We start from the raw sequence: 18,846 nt of genomic DNA, 5'->3' as shown, positions 1-18,846 counted from the left end.
CAATCATCCATACTCCTACCATAATGCAGTTACTATTAGCAGTTTGATTTTTTCTTGTTTGTGCATTTTCTGTATTTAAGTGTTTTTATCATGAATTACTTGTAATTATTTTACCAATTTTCATATCCTACTTTCCCACTTAGTTTTTTTCATTATTTGCCTTTATAAATAAGGATGCAATATTTTTATTTTTGGTCAGTCATAAAACTTATTTTTCTACTCTGGTATATTTTGTATCTACCGAAATAATATGTAGCAGTATGTTGAGTCATTAACATGTACTAGCTATGCATAGAATTGGTATGAAAATCCTGTGTGTGTTGAAATAACTTGAGTAAATTCTTGTTCTTTTCTACTCTTAAAACTGAATTAAAAATAAAATAAAAATATGGCTATAAAGAAAATGTGGCTTTTCTAAAGTAACTGCAATTAGTAGAAACAGGTCAGATAATATGATTTAAACTTTAATGATTTCTGTTCTTTAATTGAAGGTCCATTTTAGCCTCTTATCTTCTGAAGGAAAAGCTCAACATCTTGGGCAAGCTGGGGTGTCTGCTAAGCTGTGCAGGTTCTGTCGTGCTGATTATCCACTCCCCAAAGTCGGAGAGCGTGACCACTCAGGCCGAGCTGGAGGAGAAGCTAACCAACCCAGGTAACTCCTGGCAGCGCTGTGAGAGAGCCACGTGTCTCCAGGACGGCCCTCGTGGTAGCCTGCGGTCTGCCCTTATCAGACTTTTCGTTCGTCCTTGTGCATGCGTGTCCGTGGCCTGTGCCCCGCAACCCCCAGTGTCCCGCTCTCCTGCCACCTCAGGCATGGGAGGAGGCCTGGGGTCCCCGTGTTCTGGACCCGCACGGCTCCCGCCCTTCCTCCCACGGGGCTGCCTCCTCTGGACCTCCGTGCGCACTACCCTCCCGCCTGGGGCCTGCAGCTCAGAGAGCTCAGGAAGCTCTCTGCTTCCTTTCTGGACCTCTGGGACCTTGTGCATGGGCGCTGTCGACGTCCAGGCCCGCTACAATGCCCCTCTCCACAGCGGGCTCATCCAGGCCTGGCTCCCACAGACTTCCCACCTCCCACCGCTCCCACCGCCCCCACCGCCCATGGCCCCCAGCCCATCTCCTTCCTGCATTGCTGCTCACTGGCGCCAGTCCTGCTGGGGACTGCTCTGGGCAGCACTCCGCTCAGGACCACCACATGCTCAGGCCTCCCGTCTTCCTTCTGATGGGAAGCTCTCTGAGCAGAGACCCGGTTTGCTTTATCTTTAGATACCCCATAGAGGTCTCTCCATATTTTTCCTACATATGTTTGACTTACAATACTTTGTTTGTTTGACAAATGCAATAAAAAACAACAATCTGTGTAATTATACAGGCCCAAAAGCATAGAGTCTTGTAAATTACTTCCAGTAGACCATTGTATGTTACTTACCAACAATTTTAGACAGGTGCCAGCCCAAAACTGCATCCACACCAGTATCCCAACTGGATATCTTCTGGCTACTGGAAATGGACCACTTTGGTAGCTCTCAACCGGCAGTGATTGACAGCAGCAGAAATGTGTAAAATTTGAAAAGGGTATTTCATAGTGAGATCAGCCAAGACTGTATCTCCCTATAATTTGTTATCCCCAAACACTTTGCATTGTGATACTCATTTCCTCCTGTAAAAGCCAAAATATTTCCAATACTGTGAGAAACGAGAATACAAAGACATGAAAAAAAGATCAGAAAACTAGTTTTGAGTGTCCTGAAGGATTTACTTCATGTAATTTTCAGAACAATGTATCCAAAAACTTCTTACTTTTGATAAATGTCGATGATAACACTATTTTTAGGTCCTGATGTATACAAAAACTGTCTAATTTGAATACTACTATAAAAATTTGGCATGAAGTTATAATGGTAGCAAAAAGATTTTTTTTTTAAAAGAAAAACCTTTTTTTTTTTAACCTGGAATATAAAATAGTATTATTCTGGCCACTTAATTTATTAAATTAAAGGTATTTCTAAATTGTTTTCTTATTTTTTTTTTCTAGAGCTAAAACACCAGGATGAATTTTTGTCAAATAATTGCCTCAGAAGAAATTTCAAATCAGGACTTATTTATATTTCTGAAACTGCTGATACGTGAGCTCTAATATTCAAAGAGGGGAAGGAAAGGGAAGGTTTGGAGGAAAGGTCTCGGGAGAAAAAAACGTAAAGCCTGCATTCTCAGTGGGGATAATGTCACCCCAGAGGGAGAAACAAGTCCTTGGCACTGAAGAAATATCCTACTTTTTTAATGTATAAAGCATAGGTATAGATATAATACATAAACAGATATACAGTGTATCTGTGAAATTAAAATTTCATGGGGATAGGCGATTAGGGGAAGAAGCGTAAAATGGATCCTTAGGGGCATGATAATGAAGGAAAAGGGTTGAGAAACACTGATGTGAAGTAAGAGTCACAAAGCTGGGAGGTACCTGGCTCCTTTCTCTAAAGATAAAAATAAGAAATGAAAGTTGATCACGTGAAAATAGACAGGTTTTCTTGGATGCAGGTTTTTCTTTTCGAGCTGCCCAATTCTCACATGTGGCTGCTGAGGCTCATTGTCCACGGTCCTCTGGTTGTCACTCCTGTCCCCTCTTTGCCCACATGGCCACTGCCCACCTTTTCTTCCTGTCCCTCTGTACTGCCTGCCTTTGAGTGTGGCCCCTCATTGCCCCCTTCCCCAGCTATCTTGATGCCTGGGACCCTTCTGAAATGTGGTCTGATTATGTTCCTTTCCAGCTAGAAAGGCCTTTGCAGCACCCTCTTCCCACGGGAGAAAGCCCAAACCACTCCACTGTCCGGCCCAGCTGCTTTTCCTGTAACAATGCCTGCACACCTGCATTCAAGCTGCTTCCAACTTTCCTCCACACACACCCACACTTTGGCAGTAGTTTGTGTTTGCACTTGCGGCTCTCTCTGCCCTCCACTGCTCATCCTTCAGTTTGTAGGTCAGGCTCCCAGGCACCTTTCAACTGTCTTTCCATTGTCCTTTCCCTGTAGCGTCTTCCTGAATCCTCCCCCAGAGCAGGGCTCCATAGTTCCTTTTTCTCACCTTTAGGGAAGAGGGGACTCCTACTGCCTGCTTACTGGTGTGCATGTCCACACGTGCTGGTGTGCATGTCCTGGCTGTTCCCAGCCTTGTTAGGCTCAGCTCCTAGCACTGCCTTTACCATCTGGGAATGAAATTCATGGAAAATAAAACCTCCTTGTACACATAATTTCAAAGCAGATTTTCAATATAATGCCTTAACTGTAACATGAAGGAGAAATAGCAGGACAGTACTTCATAATAAAATAGAATGCTCCGGTACAACTACAGGAGAAGACATAGTGAAGCCAGCAGACTCCACACCATGTGTGGAGTTGCTGAGAATCTGGCAGCTGCAAACACAGACTGACGTGAGGGTGTCATGCTGTTGACTCAAACAGGGGGTGTTGCCATCAGCAGTGGGATCCTCTGAAATGGAGAATAACTCTTGATGAAGTTCCAAAAAATTGAGTGTATATTAAATCTATGCAAATATTGCTTTGTTTTATACACAGAACAGATTCTAGGCTCTGATTATTATAAGCATGTTTTAAGCATTCAGAAGTTGTGAGAATAGGATAATTTTTGATTATGTGGAATTGTCTGCACATCCCAAGGCCTCTGGCCTCTGTCTACTGTATGCAGCCCCAATCACTGCAACAGCCACAAATACTTCCACAACTTTCCCACATATTTCTTAAGACCTCCTGTCCGGCCCCCACCCCCCGCAACAGGAACACTGTCTGCCTAGGGTTTGTTGAATTGACTCTAAAGTGAGAAAATCCATCTTGTGCATGACTCTTTTATTTTTAACCTCAAAGCATCTACATTGACTTTTGTTGTTATGAAAATATTACTGATAGAGAGAGGACTTATTTATTGACATGTAAACACTTAGGAGCTACGAATGTTTTAATGGTAAAAATAATGATGGAAATAATTTATGTGGAATGAACTCAGTGAATCTGGTAAACTCAGCCCGGAGCAGTAGTGTGCCCATCTGCCTGGTGGAACGCCACCGTCACCACTATAACGGCAGGGGCAGGTGTGGGGGCATATGAGGGATGCTGCTTCTGCTGTGCCCTCTGGGTCACCATTTGCCATCTGTTTTCCAGTGTTTGTGGGCTATCTGTGCATCGTGCTCCTCATGCTACTGCTGCTCATCTTCTGGATTGCGCCAGCCCATGGGCCCACCAACATCATGGTCTATATCAGCATCTGCTCCTTGCTGGGGAGTTTCACTGTGCCTTCCACCAAGGGCATTGGGCTGGCAGCCCAAGACATCTTCCACAACAACCCGTCCAGTCAGCGGGCCCTCTGCCTGTGCCTGGTGCTCCTGGCCGTGCTCGGCTGCAGCATCATCGTCCAGTTCAGGTACATCAACAAGGCACTCGAATGCTTCGACTCCTCCGTTTTTGGGGCCATTTACTATGTCGTGTTCACCACACTGGTCCTGCTGGCCTCGGCCATTCTCTTCCGGGAGTGGAGCAACGTGGGCCTGGTGGACTTCTTGGGGATGGCCTGTGGGTTCACCACTGTCTCTGTCGGGATTGTCCTTATACAGGTGTTCAAAGAGTTCAATTTCAACCTTGGGGAGATGAACAAATCCAATATGAAAACAGACTAGGAGATAACAGGGGGTTGGGTGGCTCGAGGAACAGGAAATGGTTGTGGTTTCTGGTCCTAATTTGATGTGAAATAGAAGAGTCCCTAAATTGCGGGTATTAGAGTTGTCTGTGTATTAATGGGTGGTCTGGTGGACAGTGGGGAGCGTTGCTCAGCACCAGGGTGGGGCCCAGTCCTCTGTAGTCTGAGGTTGCTAGATGGTTGCCTGGGTGTCAGCTTTGTCTGATGAGAGGAATCTCATGTTCATTGCCATTAACCTGGAAGCTTTCATGAATACTCTTTCCCTTTAAAACATTTTAACATTATTTGAATAGGAAATAAAGATGAGCTCTTTCTGGTTAGTTTTTGCAGGGGAGCAGATATTCTTACTTAAAAGATTACTTTGGAAATGGGAGAAATTGTTGTCTTGAGCTCCAACTCTGTAAATGCGTGTGTAGTTGTACTACTTTGCATTAAGCATGTATAACATTCAGGTATCTCATCCAAACAGGAGGTGTATACATGTAATTGTTTTTAATCCTTTAATGAGCTGACCCTCCCAGCCCCCACTCCAAGACATTTTAATTGCAAATAGAGAAGAGTGAATGGACATGATGTAGTGTTCCATTTACAAGATGACTTTCAATAGTTCAAATCAATTTCAGTGCCTTTATCACTTGAAGTATTCACTTAATTTGACTATTACTGTGTGTATGTTCTCTTAGGTTAGAATAATGCCACCTCCTTGAATATACTTTAATATTTCACTATTCAAAATGTAAACGTTTAAAGCAGTTAGAAATAATAGTATATTCATTTGTTGGAAGAGAGTCAAGACTGAAGACACATTAGAGCAAGTTGACCCTTTTAGCATGTAGTTATTGTCCAGTTAAAGATAATTGACTTCAGTAGCATGAGATATTTTTTTTGCATTCAGTCTCTATAACTGGGATCCAGTATTGGATATATCCATGTTCTCTTCCAGCAAGCATTGTGGCCACTGAGAAGAAAAAAGGCTGTTAGATGAGGGGGTAACTGTTCAACAGCACATATATTGAGTTCCCTGTAATACAGGAACAAGTTAAAGGACGCAGTTAAGCTTAGGCTAGTTTCTACAAATTGGCGCACACACAGTGAGTTTTCAAAAGAATTTCTAGCAAAAATGAAAACAACTTAGCCATCTCCCTGTTGTTTGAGATGGCAGAGCACCCTACAATTTCTCACCCAACCTCTCATTAAACTTCTGAAATGCAAAGTAGCCATTAATTATGCCAGTATCCGGATCAAAGAGATCATTTGTCTATAGTAACCTTCCATGTGTATTAAATGGGAACAAAGCACAAAGTGATGCAAATATTTCATCAATAGTTCATATCATGTACTTCATGTGCAATGTTTTATCTAAATAGGGACCTCTGCCAACTTGAAAGATGGGATAAGGTAAAGTGGATTCAGTGAAGTAGAACATGAAATTTAATAATACCCAATTAAAGTTAGTCACTAAGGAAAAAAATGTGTTTTTCCAGACAAAAAGAACATTTCTAAAGATCTAAGAGATAGTTCCCTAAAGTGTTGAACAAAGAGGCTAAATAAAAATAGGATAGTTTAACATAGAAGAAAGAATGGCTTTAATGAGTTAAAAGTGCACGTGATGATCCTGGGTTGTCAGTGATTTGTGAACTAAGAGCAGCAACAAGATTATTTAAAATTTTTAAAAAATCTTACGTTAACTGATGGTTAATAAATGCTCAAAAAGTCCATTCCTCTTTTTATCAGCTCTTGAAAGTTTGTTTTTTTATCATCAGTATTTTTAGGAATGCAGGCTTTTATTTATTGAACTGAACTTTCTGAAAATTTAATGTAGCAGTGTCAATATACTTTTAGGCATAAAAATAGTCTCCTAGGTAAGGAGTTTGAGATAGTCAAAGAATACGTGTGGCCATACAAGTCTAATGAGGAAGTTCATGTGTCATATGGAAATTATCATGTTTATTTTGTTACATGTGAAGCTAAGTTTAAATGCATCTGTTGGTGTTCCTTATTACAGCTAATCCACAATTATACCACGGATACTCAGTGATATTTTCTGAATGATCTTCCTATGATTTTTTTAGAGGAAAACAAAATCTCAAAGTATTAATAGCTTGTCTCCATTTGAAGGTCCTGGAACAGTTAGCCTGTCCCAGGTTTATACCTGTTCACAGATGGCTTTGGTAGGATGTTCCTTCCCGTGGAATGAAGTTCACATCATTCGTTGTATTTCAAGTGTGTGACTCGAGCCTCAAAGTAATTGATGTGACCAGCAATCTAACAGCCTGATTTTCAAGTTTGACATCAAGCATATAATTTCTGATTTAATAGTATTTATTTTACAAATTCATGTTTTCATAATTCATTTGGAAGTGCAAAGGAAAAAGAAAATAAAGGCCTTAAAGTGAGAGTTTTAGGGGAGAGCCCCCAGAACGGGGATGGGTCTTGTATTGGTCTTTCCAAAAGTAAATACATGTGAAACATTTCATTATTATACTGTTCTTTGGGTTCTATCTCCTACAAAACTAAGAAAAATATGCCTGCTACTAGTTTTTGAGCCTCCTCTAAAATCATGTTTCTGATCACAATTTGCAGATCTACTCTGGATAGATACTTAAATAGGCCATTTCTGTCCTCTCCTACTTGGACAATGCCTTGTCTTCTCATCTGAATCTTTGCACTTAACAAGATTGCTTCCTATTCTGCTCATTTGTCAAGTGTAGGGCCTATTAAGGATTCTAACCCAAACCCAGCACCGAGACAACCCTGGGCATTTTGCTATTGTACAGAACCACTCCATCTCTGTGGAGGAGGTTCTGGAGAGGAAGGGCAGTCTGCTCCCTGCTACACGTGGAGCCAGAACTGCCCACAGCTGGGACTTCAGGGAGGACTCATCACTCAGACGTATTATGGTCTTTTCACATTAGAACGTTAGTGAAATATACTTCACTGCTCTTGGTTCAGCAATAAGAAATATTCTTTCAATTCCTACTTTTCAAGCCAATTTGTTATCCTCAGTTTTATTTCCAGAAGTTGATTCCACCAGTAGTAGGTTGGTTTTTGTTCTTTATCTTTGGGTTTCATGTCTAGTAGAAGAGACCACTATTAAAATGTGCAGTCACCTCTCATCTTTCTTATTCCTTGACAGCTCAGCTCTTTATAAATACTGTGCTCACTTCTAGAGGCCAGTTCCTAGACATCTGTAAAGTGCTTGAGATGCAGTGTCTCCAGGCATGGACGAGCACCAGTCCACGGAGACCGAGGTGTTGGTGAGCACAGGCCACTGCCGTGCTGCCTAATTCTTGTTGGGAGATGTTACTTCTCTTTTCCGAGCCGCTCACCTGATCTAGAAGAGTGGCGAAAGTGCTCCAGTGGTCTACAGAGCTGCGCCCGCTGCTCTTCTCCGATGCCTCCTTGATCCTGACTTAGGCTGACTGAGTAGGAACCTTGAAAGAGAAGAACGCTTCAGTTTAGATCTGTTCATGACTGTCTAATTGGCTCCAGTGGTCAGAAGGAGTTGTCCTCACTGTGTCTGACACCAAGGAAGTAGTTCGCCCATCAAGCAGGATTAGATGGAATCTTGGTGTTCTGCCTTCTCAGGGACCAAAAATGTAACATTAACTCCTTAGCATCGACCTTCCTCCCAAGGACATGTCCGTGTTAGTTTTTTGTATGTTTTACTTGTATTCATAGCTAGAGGTCTGTTAACTTGAGTTGGAAAGAGAAGAGAATCAGTTTGCACACCAGTCACACCATAAAACAGTTTATCATATAAAATACCTCAATTTTCTGTATTCCTCACTTCCGCCTCACACTTGTACTGGTGATGAATTTTAAGGGTCTGTCCTTTAGCTTATAGGTGATTTTTCACATCTGGCCAGATTCTTATACCTCCATCATATACTTGAAAAGATTAAGAATTATAGGAATGGAAATGAGAATTTGGCCCAATATCACTACTTCTTTGTTTTCGTACATATTTCTCACATGCTATTAAATACAACAAGAATTATATTTTAAGAAAATGTAACTTTATGTTACATCAAAAAAAATGTTGAGTAAAAAAGTTAATACTTAGTAGAACAATGATCATGTAAATAAACATCTATTTCAAATGTACCCAATGTAATAAAAAGCGTAGTCTAGGGCCCAGAACATGAGCCGGGTAGAAGGGTTTGTTTGTTCTTTTCTCTATTTTTTCTTGAATTGTGCAACTATGGGTGAGTCACTTAACCTTTCTGTGCCTCAGTTTCTCTACCTCTAAAGGGGTGGGATGGTTCTCCAAGTCAACTAGTTTAGAGCGCTCGCACCTTTAGTGTGTGTTGTAGTCTCAGGCGAGAGCATCCTGTGCAGGACTGCTCTGGAGCGAGCAGTGGAAACTCAGCTCAACTGGGCATCCTGTCTACTCAGGACTGTGCTACAGACATGCAGCTTCAAGCACTGAGTAAGCAAAGGAAGCACTGGGTGTAATGTTTGCACGATTCCATGAAGCTTTAATTTTCGTTTTTTTGTTTTAAAAGGAAGGGTTTTATATATTCCATTGTAAAATATAGAAACTAAACAGGGACTTACAAAAGCTGCACTGAAAGATCACATTCTGATGGTGTGATGAGCTTCTCTGACATTCTGCGTAGGTTTTTGTTCTGCAGAAGATTCACTGACCTGGGAACCAGGTTGATTCTGTTGTGTTGAATTTGTAATGAGTGATGCTGAACTTCCTGCTTCCAAGCAGCTCAACCCTGACCATGAACTACCTGATGAGCCACCAGGTGAATGTCAGGAGCTCCCAAACCACTAGTGCCAAAGGGTCATGTTGAAAAGTTCAGAATATATCTTTTATTTGTCAGAATATAATAATTTGCCCCACACCCCCTGTCAGTGTTTTTGCACCTTGGAAAAATTTAAGGGTACTATTTTTCAGTAGCATTCCTGAGTGTTTTTGCCTTTTTAAGCGATAACTATTACTTTCTTGTAAAATGGAATATAATCATGAAAGAGAGGAGGAAGACTAGATAAAAAATGTAAAATGTTGATTGGTTGCATAAAAGTTTTTTCATGTAAATGTATCAGGGGAGCTTCCAATTAGCATACATACACACATTTGTTGATGGCTAAGACTTGCTTATATTTTGCTTTATAGAAGTAGTCATAGCATGTTGTAATTGCCTTATGTAAATAAAAATGGCTATTTATTAAGTTTTCCAATAATATTTATTAATCTGTATGTGTTTTAAAATAAAATAACTTATTTCTAACTGAACACTTGTTTTTTTACCCTTTACTTGAAATGTTTGTATAGTCTCAGGTTCAATATCATCTTTATTCTTCAGTCAAATATTTCCCATTTTCTTTGTAGAAATGAATAGCCCAGGTCTCCATCATGATGTAGAAAATGTCCACCTGTGCATATCTTAGGGAGCAAACCCATGATACTTGAAGGAATTCACCATCCAGTGATTACTTTCTGATACAATGAAATGATGGTATTAAAGAAAACCAGCTATATTTTAATATGTTAATACCATTTCCATGTTTTTGAGGTATATAACATAACATTTGATTATATTTTAAGCACATAGAAAATTAGAGAATCATAACACATTTTAATACACCAAGTGTCATCAGAAATGTTGTCATTAATCTCTATTAGTGTCCTGTAAGTCATTTTATTAAATGAAAAAATATTTTATTTGAGCAAAAATATTTTTTCTTAGGCTCTATCCAACAGGATTTAATTACTCACATTTTGATTAAAGTATACCTATACAGAAATCAGGAACAAACATTTTAAGAAACCACCAAATGTTTCTATGGATAACTCTTTCCACACAAGTTTTTGGGGTTGTGAAAATTTAAGTGCCAAATTCTACAAAAACTTACCCTGGTTGGTTACTATTACAAAACTGTTAATTCTGGCTGCCAGCAGAGCACAGTGGTTGTTGAACCCAGGCTCCACTCCTAGTTCTGAGGTGTCTGTAGAATCAGGTGTGCTCTCTGCCCTCCAGGAGCTCATGCCCTAGTTCCTCTGTTGCTGAGTCACATCCCTGCCTGATGACCTGCAGGCATGACATTGTGATCATCTTTGGTGTAATGTTTTTTTTTTTTTTTTAAAGATTTTATTTATTTATTTTTCCCCCAAAGCCCCAGTACATAGTTGTCTGTCATAGCTGCACATCCTTCTAGTTGCTGTATGTGGGATGCGGCCTCAGCATGGCTGGAGGAGTGGTGCCTCGGTGCGCACCCGGGATCCGAACCCGGGCCGCCGGCAGCGGAGAGCACGCACTTAACCGCTAAGCCATGGGGCCGGCCCCCCTCTTTGGTGTAATGTTAATCACACTTGTATACCATATTTTGAACCTCATGTGATAGTTTCAAAAAGCTGAGGCAAAGTCAAGAAACAAATAGAAATTAAAAGATACCTCTATTTGTATTAGCAGTTCAGAGAAGAGAGGGATTAATTCCAGTTGAGGAAGTTTGGAAGAGTCGAGATTGGAATTGCACTATGGCAAGCAGGATAGGAGAGATGCCAATCAAGTAACAAACACAATCAATCCATATAAAATAACTGTGATAGGGCCGGCTCCGTGGCTTGGCGGTTAAGTGCGCGCGCTCTGATGCTGGTGGCCCAGGTTCGGATCCCGGGCGCGCCCCGAGGCACCACTTCTCCGTCCAATGCGAGGCCGAGTCCCACGTACAGCAACTGGAAGGATGTGAACCTATGACATACAACTATCTACTGGGGCTTTGGGGGGAAAAAAAGAATAAATAAAATAACTGTGATAATGGGCTGGAAGATGGAAGAAAGGTCAAAGTAGGTTGTCTGTCTATAACATGGAATCTTTTTATTTTTGGTGAAGATGTTTGGGGGACCTCAGTGTCCTCCTTCCCCTAATTTGGTGTGCCTATTCATTGTATTGGATTTCTATTGCTGCTCTAACAAATTACCACAAACTCTGTGGCTTACAACACAAATTTATTATCTTACAGTTCTAGAGGTCAGAAGTCCAACACAAGTTTAACTGGGCTAAAATCAAGGTGTTGGCAGGATTACATTCCTTCTGGAGGCTCTAGGGGACAATCTGTTCTCTGTCTTTTTCAGCTGGTAGAGGCCTTGCACATTCTTTGGCTTGTTCTCCTTTCTCCATCTTCACAGCCAGCAATGTTGCATCTCTCTGACCCCTCTTCCATTGTCATATCTTGTTCTCTGACTGACACTCCTGCTTCCCTCTTACAAGGATCTTTGTGTTTATTTTGGACCCACTTGGACAATCCAGGATCATCTCCCCATCTCTGGATCCTTAACTTAATCACACCTGCAGAATCCTTTTTGCCTGTAAGGTAATATTACCGGTTCTAAGGATTAGGACTGTGGACATCTTGCTGGGGTGGGGGTGGGGGGCATTATTCTGCCTACCACATCTACTCACCATTTCATCAAGTGAGGCAATTATTAAAACCCAACTCCTAGCTTTTAGTGAATATCCTAGTGCCTAGTGTTCTACCAAAATTCACTTCAAGTTATTACTATCTTTTTCAGAGAGCTCTCCCCTCTCCCTCCAACAAATGTTTTGGAAAATGCCCCACTACATTTGTAGGTCATCTATGGCCTTGAATAAACTAATTGAACAACATGTATATAATACTTTTAACATGCTGGAGAATGCCACTATTCACTTTGGAAGGACAGGGCAAATGTAACTAGTAATAGGGGGTTGAGCTCAAGAAAAAATGATCATCTGTTATGCTGTTCTCATTCTGGCTGGCATTTGTGGTAACAAAACCAAAACATAGGGGAGTAATTGCAGAATAATTTATACATTAGAAAACTATTTGATTTACTAATACATGATTTTAAAAAATACTGTTTTAATAAGAAGTCTTGCCCATACTTCTACAACAATGATAAACAAGTAGATTTTAACAGCTTTATTAAATGTATAATTGACATACAATAAACTGCACATATATAAAATAAACAATTTGGTAAGTTTGATGGATGTCATATGATGAAAGCATCACCACGGGCAAAACAGTGAACATATCCATCACTCCAAGGTTTCTTTTTGCCCCATTATCATCTCTCTGCTCTCCTGGTCCCCTCCACTCCCAGTCAATCATTCATCTGCTTTCTGTTGCTATTTATTATCCTCCATTTCCTAGAATTTTATATAAATGTAATCGTTTAGTATATACTCATTTTGGTCTGGCTTCTTTCACTTATCATAATTATTTTGAGATTCAGCCATGTTACAGCATATATCAATAGTTCATTCCCTTTTATTGCTTTGTAGTATTCCATTATATGGATATACCACAGTTGTTTACCCATTCATTTGTTGATGGACATTTGGGTTGTTTCCATTTTTTTGACTATTATAAATAAAGCTACTATTAAATGTTCATTTACAAGTCTTTTAATGGATATGTGCTTTCATTTCTCTTGGGTAAATACGTAGGAGTAAAACATCTGAGTTATATGATTGGTATGTGTTTAACTTTTTAAGAAACTGCCAAACTGTTTTCCAAGGAAGTTGTACCATTTTACAATCCCACCAGCAGTGTATGGAAAAGGAGTCAGATTTTTAAAAGTTTAAAAATATCTCATGACCAGTGCTTGAGCACTGGCAGTATGCAAGATGTGCAACATCATGTGCTGGAGAAATGATTTGGCATTTAAGGAGCCTACATCATATTAGTAAGGTATATACACTTATAAAAACAATGCACTGTGCAATGTGACAGTTAAGTGTCAGGGGGGAGGTCCAGATAATGAATATGAGAGGAGTCTGTGGGCTACAATGATGAGAGAAAGCTGATTAGATGTTAGGGCTTATTTGGGATGACTAGAATACTGGCAGAAAAGAGCTGCAAGCAAATTCATTTGTTAGGTTAAATTAACAAAATTTGTAAGTATTCTTGTTCGTAGGAACCAACCACTACTTTCATTACAGTCATCTGCCTCCTAGAGGTATCTGTTGGGGTTTATTAGTTATTGCTACATACCAATCCATGTCAAAATGAGTGGCTTAAAACGAGAATCCTTTATTCTTTCTCATATGTCTATGGGTCAACAGTGCAGTCCTGTGGACCTCAACCAACTTGGCTTAATCTCTGGTCTCAATCAAGGGTCAGCTGGGTGGCTTTGCAAGTTGCTCTGCTCCACATCATGTCCTACTCCTGCAAACTCAAACTAGTCCAGGCTTCTTCTCATCATGATTTAGGTTGGGAACCACCACATTTTCTTGGCCAAAGGCAGTCCCAAGGCCAAGGCAGAATCAGCGGATGGAGTGGAGCTGCAAAGCCACTCTGCAAAATGTGTGGGCACATGGATAGGTAGAAAATCAGGGCCATTTTTCATCAATCTACCACATCATTGCAGACCAGCCTGCCAACCATGTTCCAATGTTCAATGTAATTCCTTATTTGACGATGTCATCTAGCTAGAATCTGCCTGAGACCAAAATAAGCAAAAAAGGTTCTCTGAGCCAGTTCTAAAATGCGTGGTTGTCTGGATGCCAAGCTCACAGAAAATTAAAAGCTTTTAAATTAGAAGTTGCATAGTTACCTACACCAAAACCAGAGTGGTCAGGGGCTGTGTAGGCGAGAACATAACAGTCCAATGGGATTACAGTCTGAAAAGAGCAAATTATATTTGCCATTTTCTGGTTCAATAAGCACATAATTCATTTTATAAAGATTCCCACCCAAAATGATTTAAATTTCGTATACTAGTTTTTGTATCTAGTCAAAAACTGAACAACATCCCCAAAGGACCTACGCACCTATAACCTGTAATATTCATTTATTAAGAGGTCTCATTCACGATCTAGCTACTTTTCTGCTTCTTATAAATGACCCCTTTAGAGAAAACCGTGATGGTGGGTCCCAGGGAATTTCTCCATTCCACGAGGAGCCAAGGCGGGATAGCCTAATAGTAGGTTTCCTATTTTTCCTATCTCATGAAAAATAAACCTCTGCTCCAAGTGTCGAAGACGGGCTTTCACCAAACCACAAACTCGCCCAAAGAGTGCATCTTCGGTTGGTTAACGTTTGGGAAGCAGGGGCCCTACCCTTAGCCCCGCCCCGCCCCCGCACTTGGCCCCGCCCCCGGGCTGCTGGCCCCGCCCCTTACCTTCTCAGAGCACCGTTTCCCTAGGGGACCGCTAGGAACGCCGCTTAAATGCAGCTTCACACGCTGACCGCGCGTGGGAATTCTCATTTTAAGTAAACAGCACACGGTACTTCAATTTTGATCACTTGGTCGGCAAACGCTACCTTGCAAAACATTGCATCCAACACTTCGCCCTCCGCCCTCAAGACCTGCGAGGGAACCAGGACCCGACCAGACAGCGCGCCGCGGGTGGGGCCTTCGCCGCGCCGCGCCGCACTGCGCGTGCGCGCGCCGCCTCTTGCGTCACTCTGTCGCGCCCAGCTTTTCCTCGGCGGTGTCTCTTGGTCCCGGCAGTGGCGGCGGCGGCGGCGGCGGCGGCGGCGGCGGCGGCGGCGGCGGCGGCGGCGGCGAGGCTTGCGGTTGTTGGGGACGGGTTCCCCTCGGCGCTCCCCCATGGAGGAGGCGAAGCGCACGGCTGCAGCCCCGAATGCCCAAACTTCCCACTGGACGGCGAAGAAGCCGGTGGCCTCGCGAGCGCAAGAGAGGGCGGCCCATGCGGCCTGTGTGGGAGTGTGAGCGGAGGTGACCGGAGCGGAGAGCGGAGGGGAAGCGGCGCCGGCGGCCCGCCGGCTGGGGTGAGGCCGCCGCTCTTTTTCCCTTTCCGGCAGGGGCTAAGGGGCTAACTCTGGGCGGGCCTGCCCGGCTTGAGTCGCCTTTCTTTTCCCTGGGGACTGAGCCCCGCGCCTGCTGAGATGGACGCGGTTTTCCTCGTACCCTGCATCGGGGAATCCCATCGTGAGTTGAATTGCCATTAAGTACCACGGAAACCTAGCTTGGCCCTGTCGGGGGCGCGTGTTCATTAAGGTCATTAAAATAGTTTTTCCTCTGTCGTGAGTTTTAGAAGATTGTTTCTGCTGCTGCAGAGATAGTAACTGACAATGGAATAAGCTTTAGAAGTCTGCTGTAACGTTTGAACCGGGCTGTTTTAATTTTCTAACTTTTATAAAGTCACCGAATCCGGGCTCCCTCTTTGTACAACTGTACAAAACTCAGTATACGTCTAATTTTGTGTTTGTGTGTCTTTAATCTCTTTACTAGATTTTTCAATTCATTTAATACAGGACTACGTCTTAGTTTTGTTTCTAGAAAGTCTCTAAATACCATATGCCCAGTTAGTACTTTTTTTAAAGTAATAAGAATATGAGAGGATAGAGATCTTTGTTTCATTCCAGTAGGCTGTCTGTTGAAGCGGTATGTTGTGCACGGTTGAGTAGGTTTCATGTTACTTGCTACGTACAACGAGTATGGCGGCTAATAACCACATTTTAAAAAGTACTTAGTAACTGTTCAGTCCTTTTGCCTACTTCTGTATTTTCTTCTTTCCGGGCCGGAGTCACTCTGCTAGGGTTTAACACTTTAAATGAGAGTAAAGAGTATTATTTACTGGGAAATGAGAGTGAATAAGTCATCTCTAACCTCTTCCAGCCTTTTTTTTTCATAAGAAAAACATGTTAAACTCACATGTAAGTTAAATTTTTAGTTTATAATGTTGCTAAATTAGGGTTGGAGATTTAGGTTCTGCAGTATTTATAAGTACTGCTTTTAAAAATAATTAGTCAAATGAGAGGTCAGAAAAAAATGAAAGCAGTGGAAACCAGGTGGAAGTAAAGACTAAGAACTCTGAAGTTTTAATATGATGTGGGCAGCCCATATAGAAGTAAAGTCCAGTGAACACTTAGGTTCCATTTCAGGCTAACTTTCTGTGTGGTCCTCTGTATGTGATTTAAGCTCTGGGAGATTTAGTTTCTTTAGCTGTAAGGTGGGGGTAACGATACTTTCTTCTCATTATTGTGTGGATTAGAAATAATGTATACAATCACCTAGAACAGTGCCTCCATAGGTGTTCAGTAAGTGGTAGCTGTTACTATTAGAGAGAAATAACAAAGAAAGAACTACACTAGTTTTCAGGATATTTCTAGTGTATAGAAATACTCTGCGGTGGTAACCTACCTACCCTTGCTCACTCAGTGTCAGCCGCAGTGGCCTTTCTTTTCCTAGAAAACTGCATACCTGCTCATACCTCTGTGCCTTTGCACTTGCTGCTTCTCTCCTTTGTTCTTTTCCTATCTCTCTTAAGCCTTTGCTCAATGTTACCTTCTCCACTAGGCCTCCTGACCAACCTAGTTAAAATAGAAGTCTCCCAACCCAACTCCCCATTGCCCTTAACAGGCTTTACTTTTCACCATAGCATTCACCACCTTCTATTATAATGTCTTTATTTATTTTGTCTATTGTCTTGCCTACCTCCAACAGAAGGTAAACTCCATGAGGGCAGAGTTTTGGTCTGTTTTATTCACTGCTGTATCCCTGTTTCTAGAACATAGAGTGTATTCATGTAAATATTTGTTGGTTGAGTAAATAAGTATACCACCTGTCCACAGGGAGCCGCAGTGAAGCTGATATGAGTCATGTACATAAGTAATCATAATAAAGGCTAGTAAAGAGTCCAAAGAGAGGTACAGGTCAAAGGCTAGGGAATTCAGAAAAGACTGATTACTCTGGCTTATGGAAGTCAAGCAGGGCTTCATTGTGGAGGTGCTTTCTGAACTGGGTCCTTAAAGACGAAACAGATAATGTAAACAAAGATATGGAGGAGGAAAAGCAATAGGTAAGAATGGCAGCAGTGTGTTGATCTCTGGTAGAACACAGGGTATGTGAAATACAGTATTGGGAAATAAGATTTAAAAGATAAGTTTGGAACAAATGGTGAAAGGTCTTAGTTACTGGCTTACAAAATTTGGTCTTCCTGTAAACAGTGGGTAGCCATTCTAAGTTTTTAAAAGCAGAATGAGATGGCAAAGACGTGTATTATAGAGCAGTGTGACAGCATCATGTGTTTAAACTGGATTAGGGTAAGGAGAGACATGGAGGCGTGAGGCCGTATTTCACTGTAGACTCCGTCTGCCACCCTTGGCGCTTGTATCCAGGTGGGGTGATGAGGATGTGAAGCCACGGTCAGAACACAGGGTGGAGCGGATTGGGTAAGAAGACGATGACCTAGACTGAGAGCCTGGTTTGAGCTGCCACTTGTTCGTGTTCCACCTCTGGGACTAAAGGGAGACTTCAGTGGGAGAGGGAAAAGGCTGAGAATGAGGAGACCTGGGTTCTAGTCCTGGTTCTGCTACCCACCAGCTGCAAAACAACTTACTTAACATATCTGTGCCTCTTTTCTCATCGTGCGGCCTTTCCACATATCTTTTCAAGCTTTTGTGAAAATGAAATGTCAGAAGTGCTGTGACAAGTTTTAAAGCAGTAAATGTACCTTAGTTGGTATAATTTTTGAAGTTAGCTAACTTTGGTGATGGTGTTGCCTACTGTTAGCCATTTTGCAAAGCAAATCTTAGTTTAGGCTTTCCTTATAGATAGTAGAATGTTAGTTCATGTTTTCCTGTTCCTTAAATTACGTGTTTTCCACATTTTAGAAGGTGGACCAATTTTATTTTCTTTGAGATGTATTCCTTTCATTTTGACATACTTGCAGTTAATGAAAGTTAACATTATAAGTATTTGTAAATATTAGTAAAATCAGTTGTGAAAATTACGTTAAAATATAGAAAGGACAAACTGGAAATTCTTTAAAAAATTTTTTTTAAATTTTTATTTATTTATTTTTTTTGGGAGGAAGAGTAGCCCTGAACTAACATCTGTTGCTAATCCTCCTCTTTTTGCTGGGGAAAATTGGCCCTACGCTAACATCTGCCCATCTTTCTCTATTAGATATGTGGGACACCTGCCACAGCATGACTTGATGAGCAGTGCGTAGGTCTGCGCCCGGGATCTGAACCCGAGAACCGTGGGCCACCGAAGCGGAGCATGCAAACTTAACCACTTTGCCACTGGGCCGGCCCCTGGAAATTCTAAAAGTCTTTAAAAGTGTGTTTAAAATTTGAATAGATTATTTTCAGAATTTTCAATTTCCTCAGCTGTGGAATCCTTGAGGACGGGGACTTTTGATCATCTTTAGAACTCCAGTACCTGGCACA

At 41.6% G+C, this 18,846-nt stretch overlaps 2 protein-coding genes and 1 long non-coding RNA gene across 3 annotated transcripts in view; 2 read left to right on the top strand and 1 right to left on the bottom strand.

Annotated features, from left to right (window-relative positions):
- Positions 1–4,684, top strand: part of NIPA1 (NIPA magnesium transporter 1) — a 41,211-nt gene extending 36,527 nt beyond the window's left edge. Inside the window, exons 4-5 of the mRNA XM_004421905.3 lie at positions 492–652; positions 4,173–4,684. Of these exons, the coding sequence (XP_004421962.1) occupies positions 492–652; positions 4,173–4,684 (673 nt within the window). The remainder of the gene's footprint in view (positions 1–491; positions 653–4,172) is intronic.
- An 853-nt stretch (positions 4,685–5,537) lies between these two features.
- LOC147917608 (uncharacterized) lies at positions 5,538–15,047 on the bottom strand. Its single transcript, XR_015551573.1, has 3 exons — positions 14,825–15,047; positions 8,034–8,138; positions 5,538–5,662 (listed from the first exon to the last, which is right to left on the bottom strand). It is a non-coding gene; the product is annotated as an uncharacterized LOC147917608 (long non-coding RNA).
- A 147-nt stretch (positions 15,048–15,194) lies between these two features.
- NIPA2 (NIPA magnesium transporter 2) overlaps positions 15,195–18,846 on the top strand; it is a 28,059-nt gene continuing 24,407 nt past the window's right edge. Inside the window, exon 1 of the mRNA XM_004421903.3 lies at positions 15,195–15,438. The gene's annotated coding sequence lies outside the window, so the exon portion shown is untranslated. The remainder of the gene's footprint in view (positions 15,439–18,846) is intronic.

The sequence above is a fragment of the Ceratotherium simum genome, chromosome 3, assembly GCF_057802395.1.
Source record: "Ceratotherium simum simum isolate JZ-2026a chromosome 3, ASM5780239v1, whole genome shotgun sequence".
Taxonomy (NCBI): Eukaryota; Metazoa; Chordata; class Mammalia; order Perissodactyla; family Rhinocerotidae; genus Ceratotherium; species Ceratotherium simum.
This window is presented reverse-complemented; position numbering and strand designations above follow the sequence as displayed.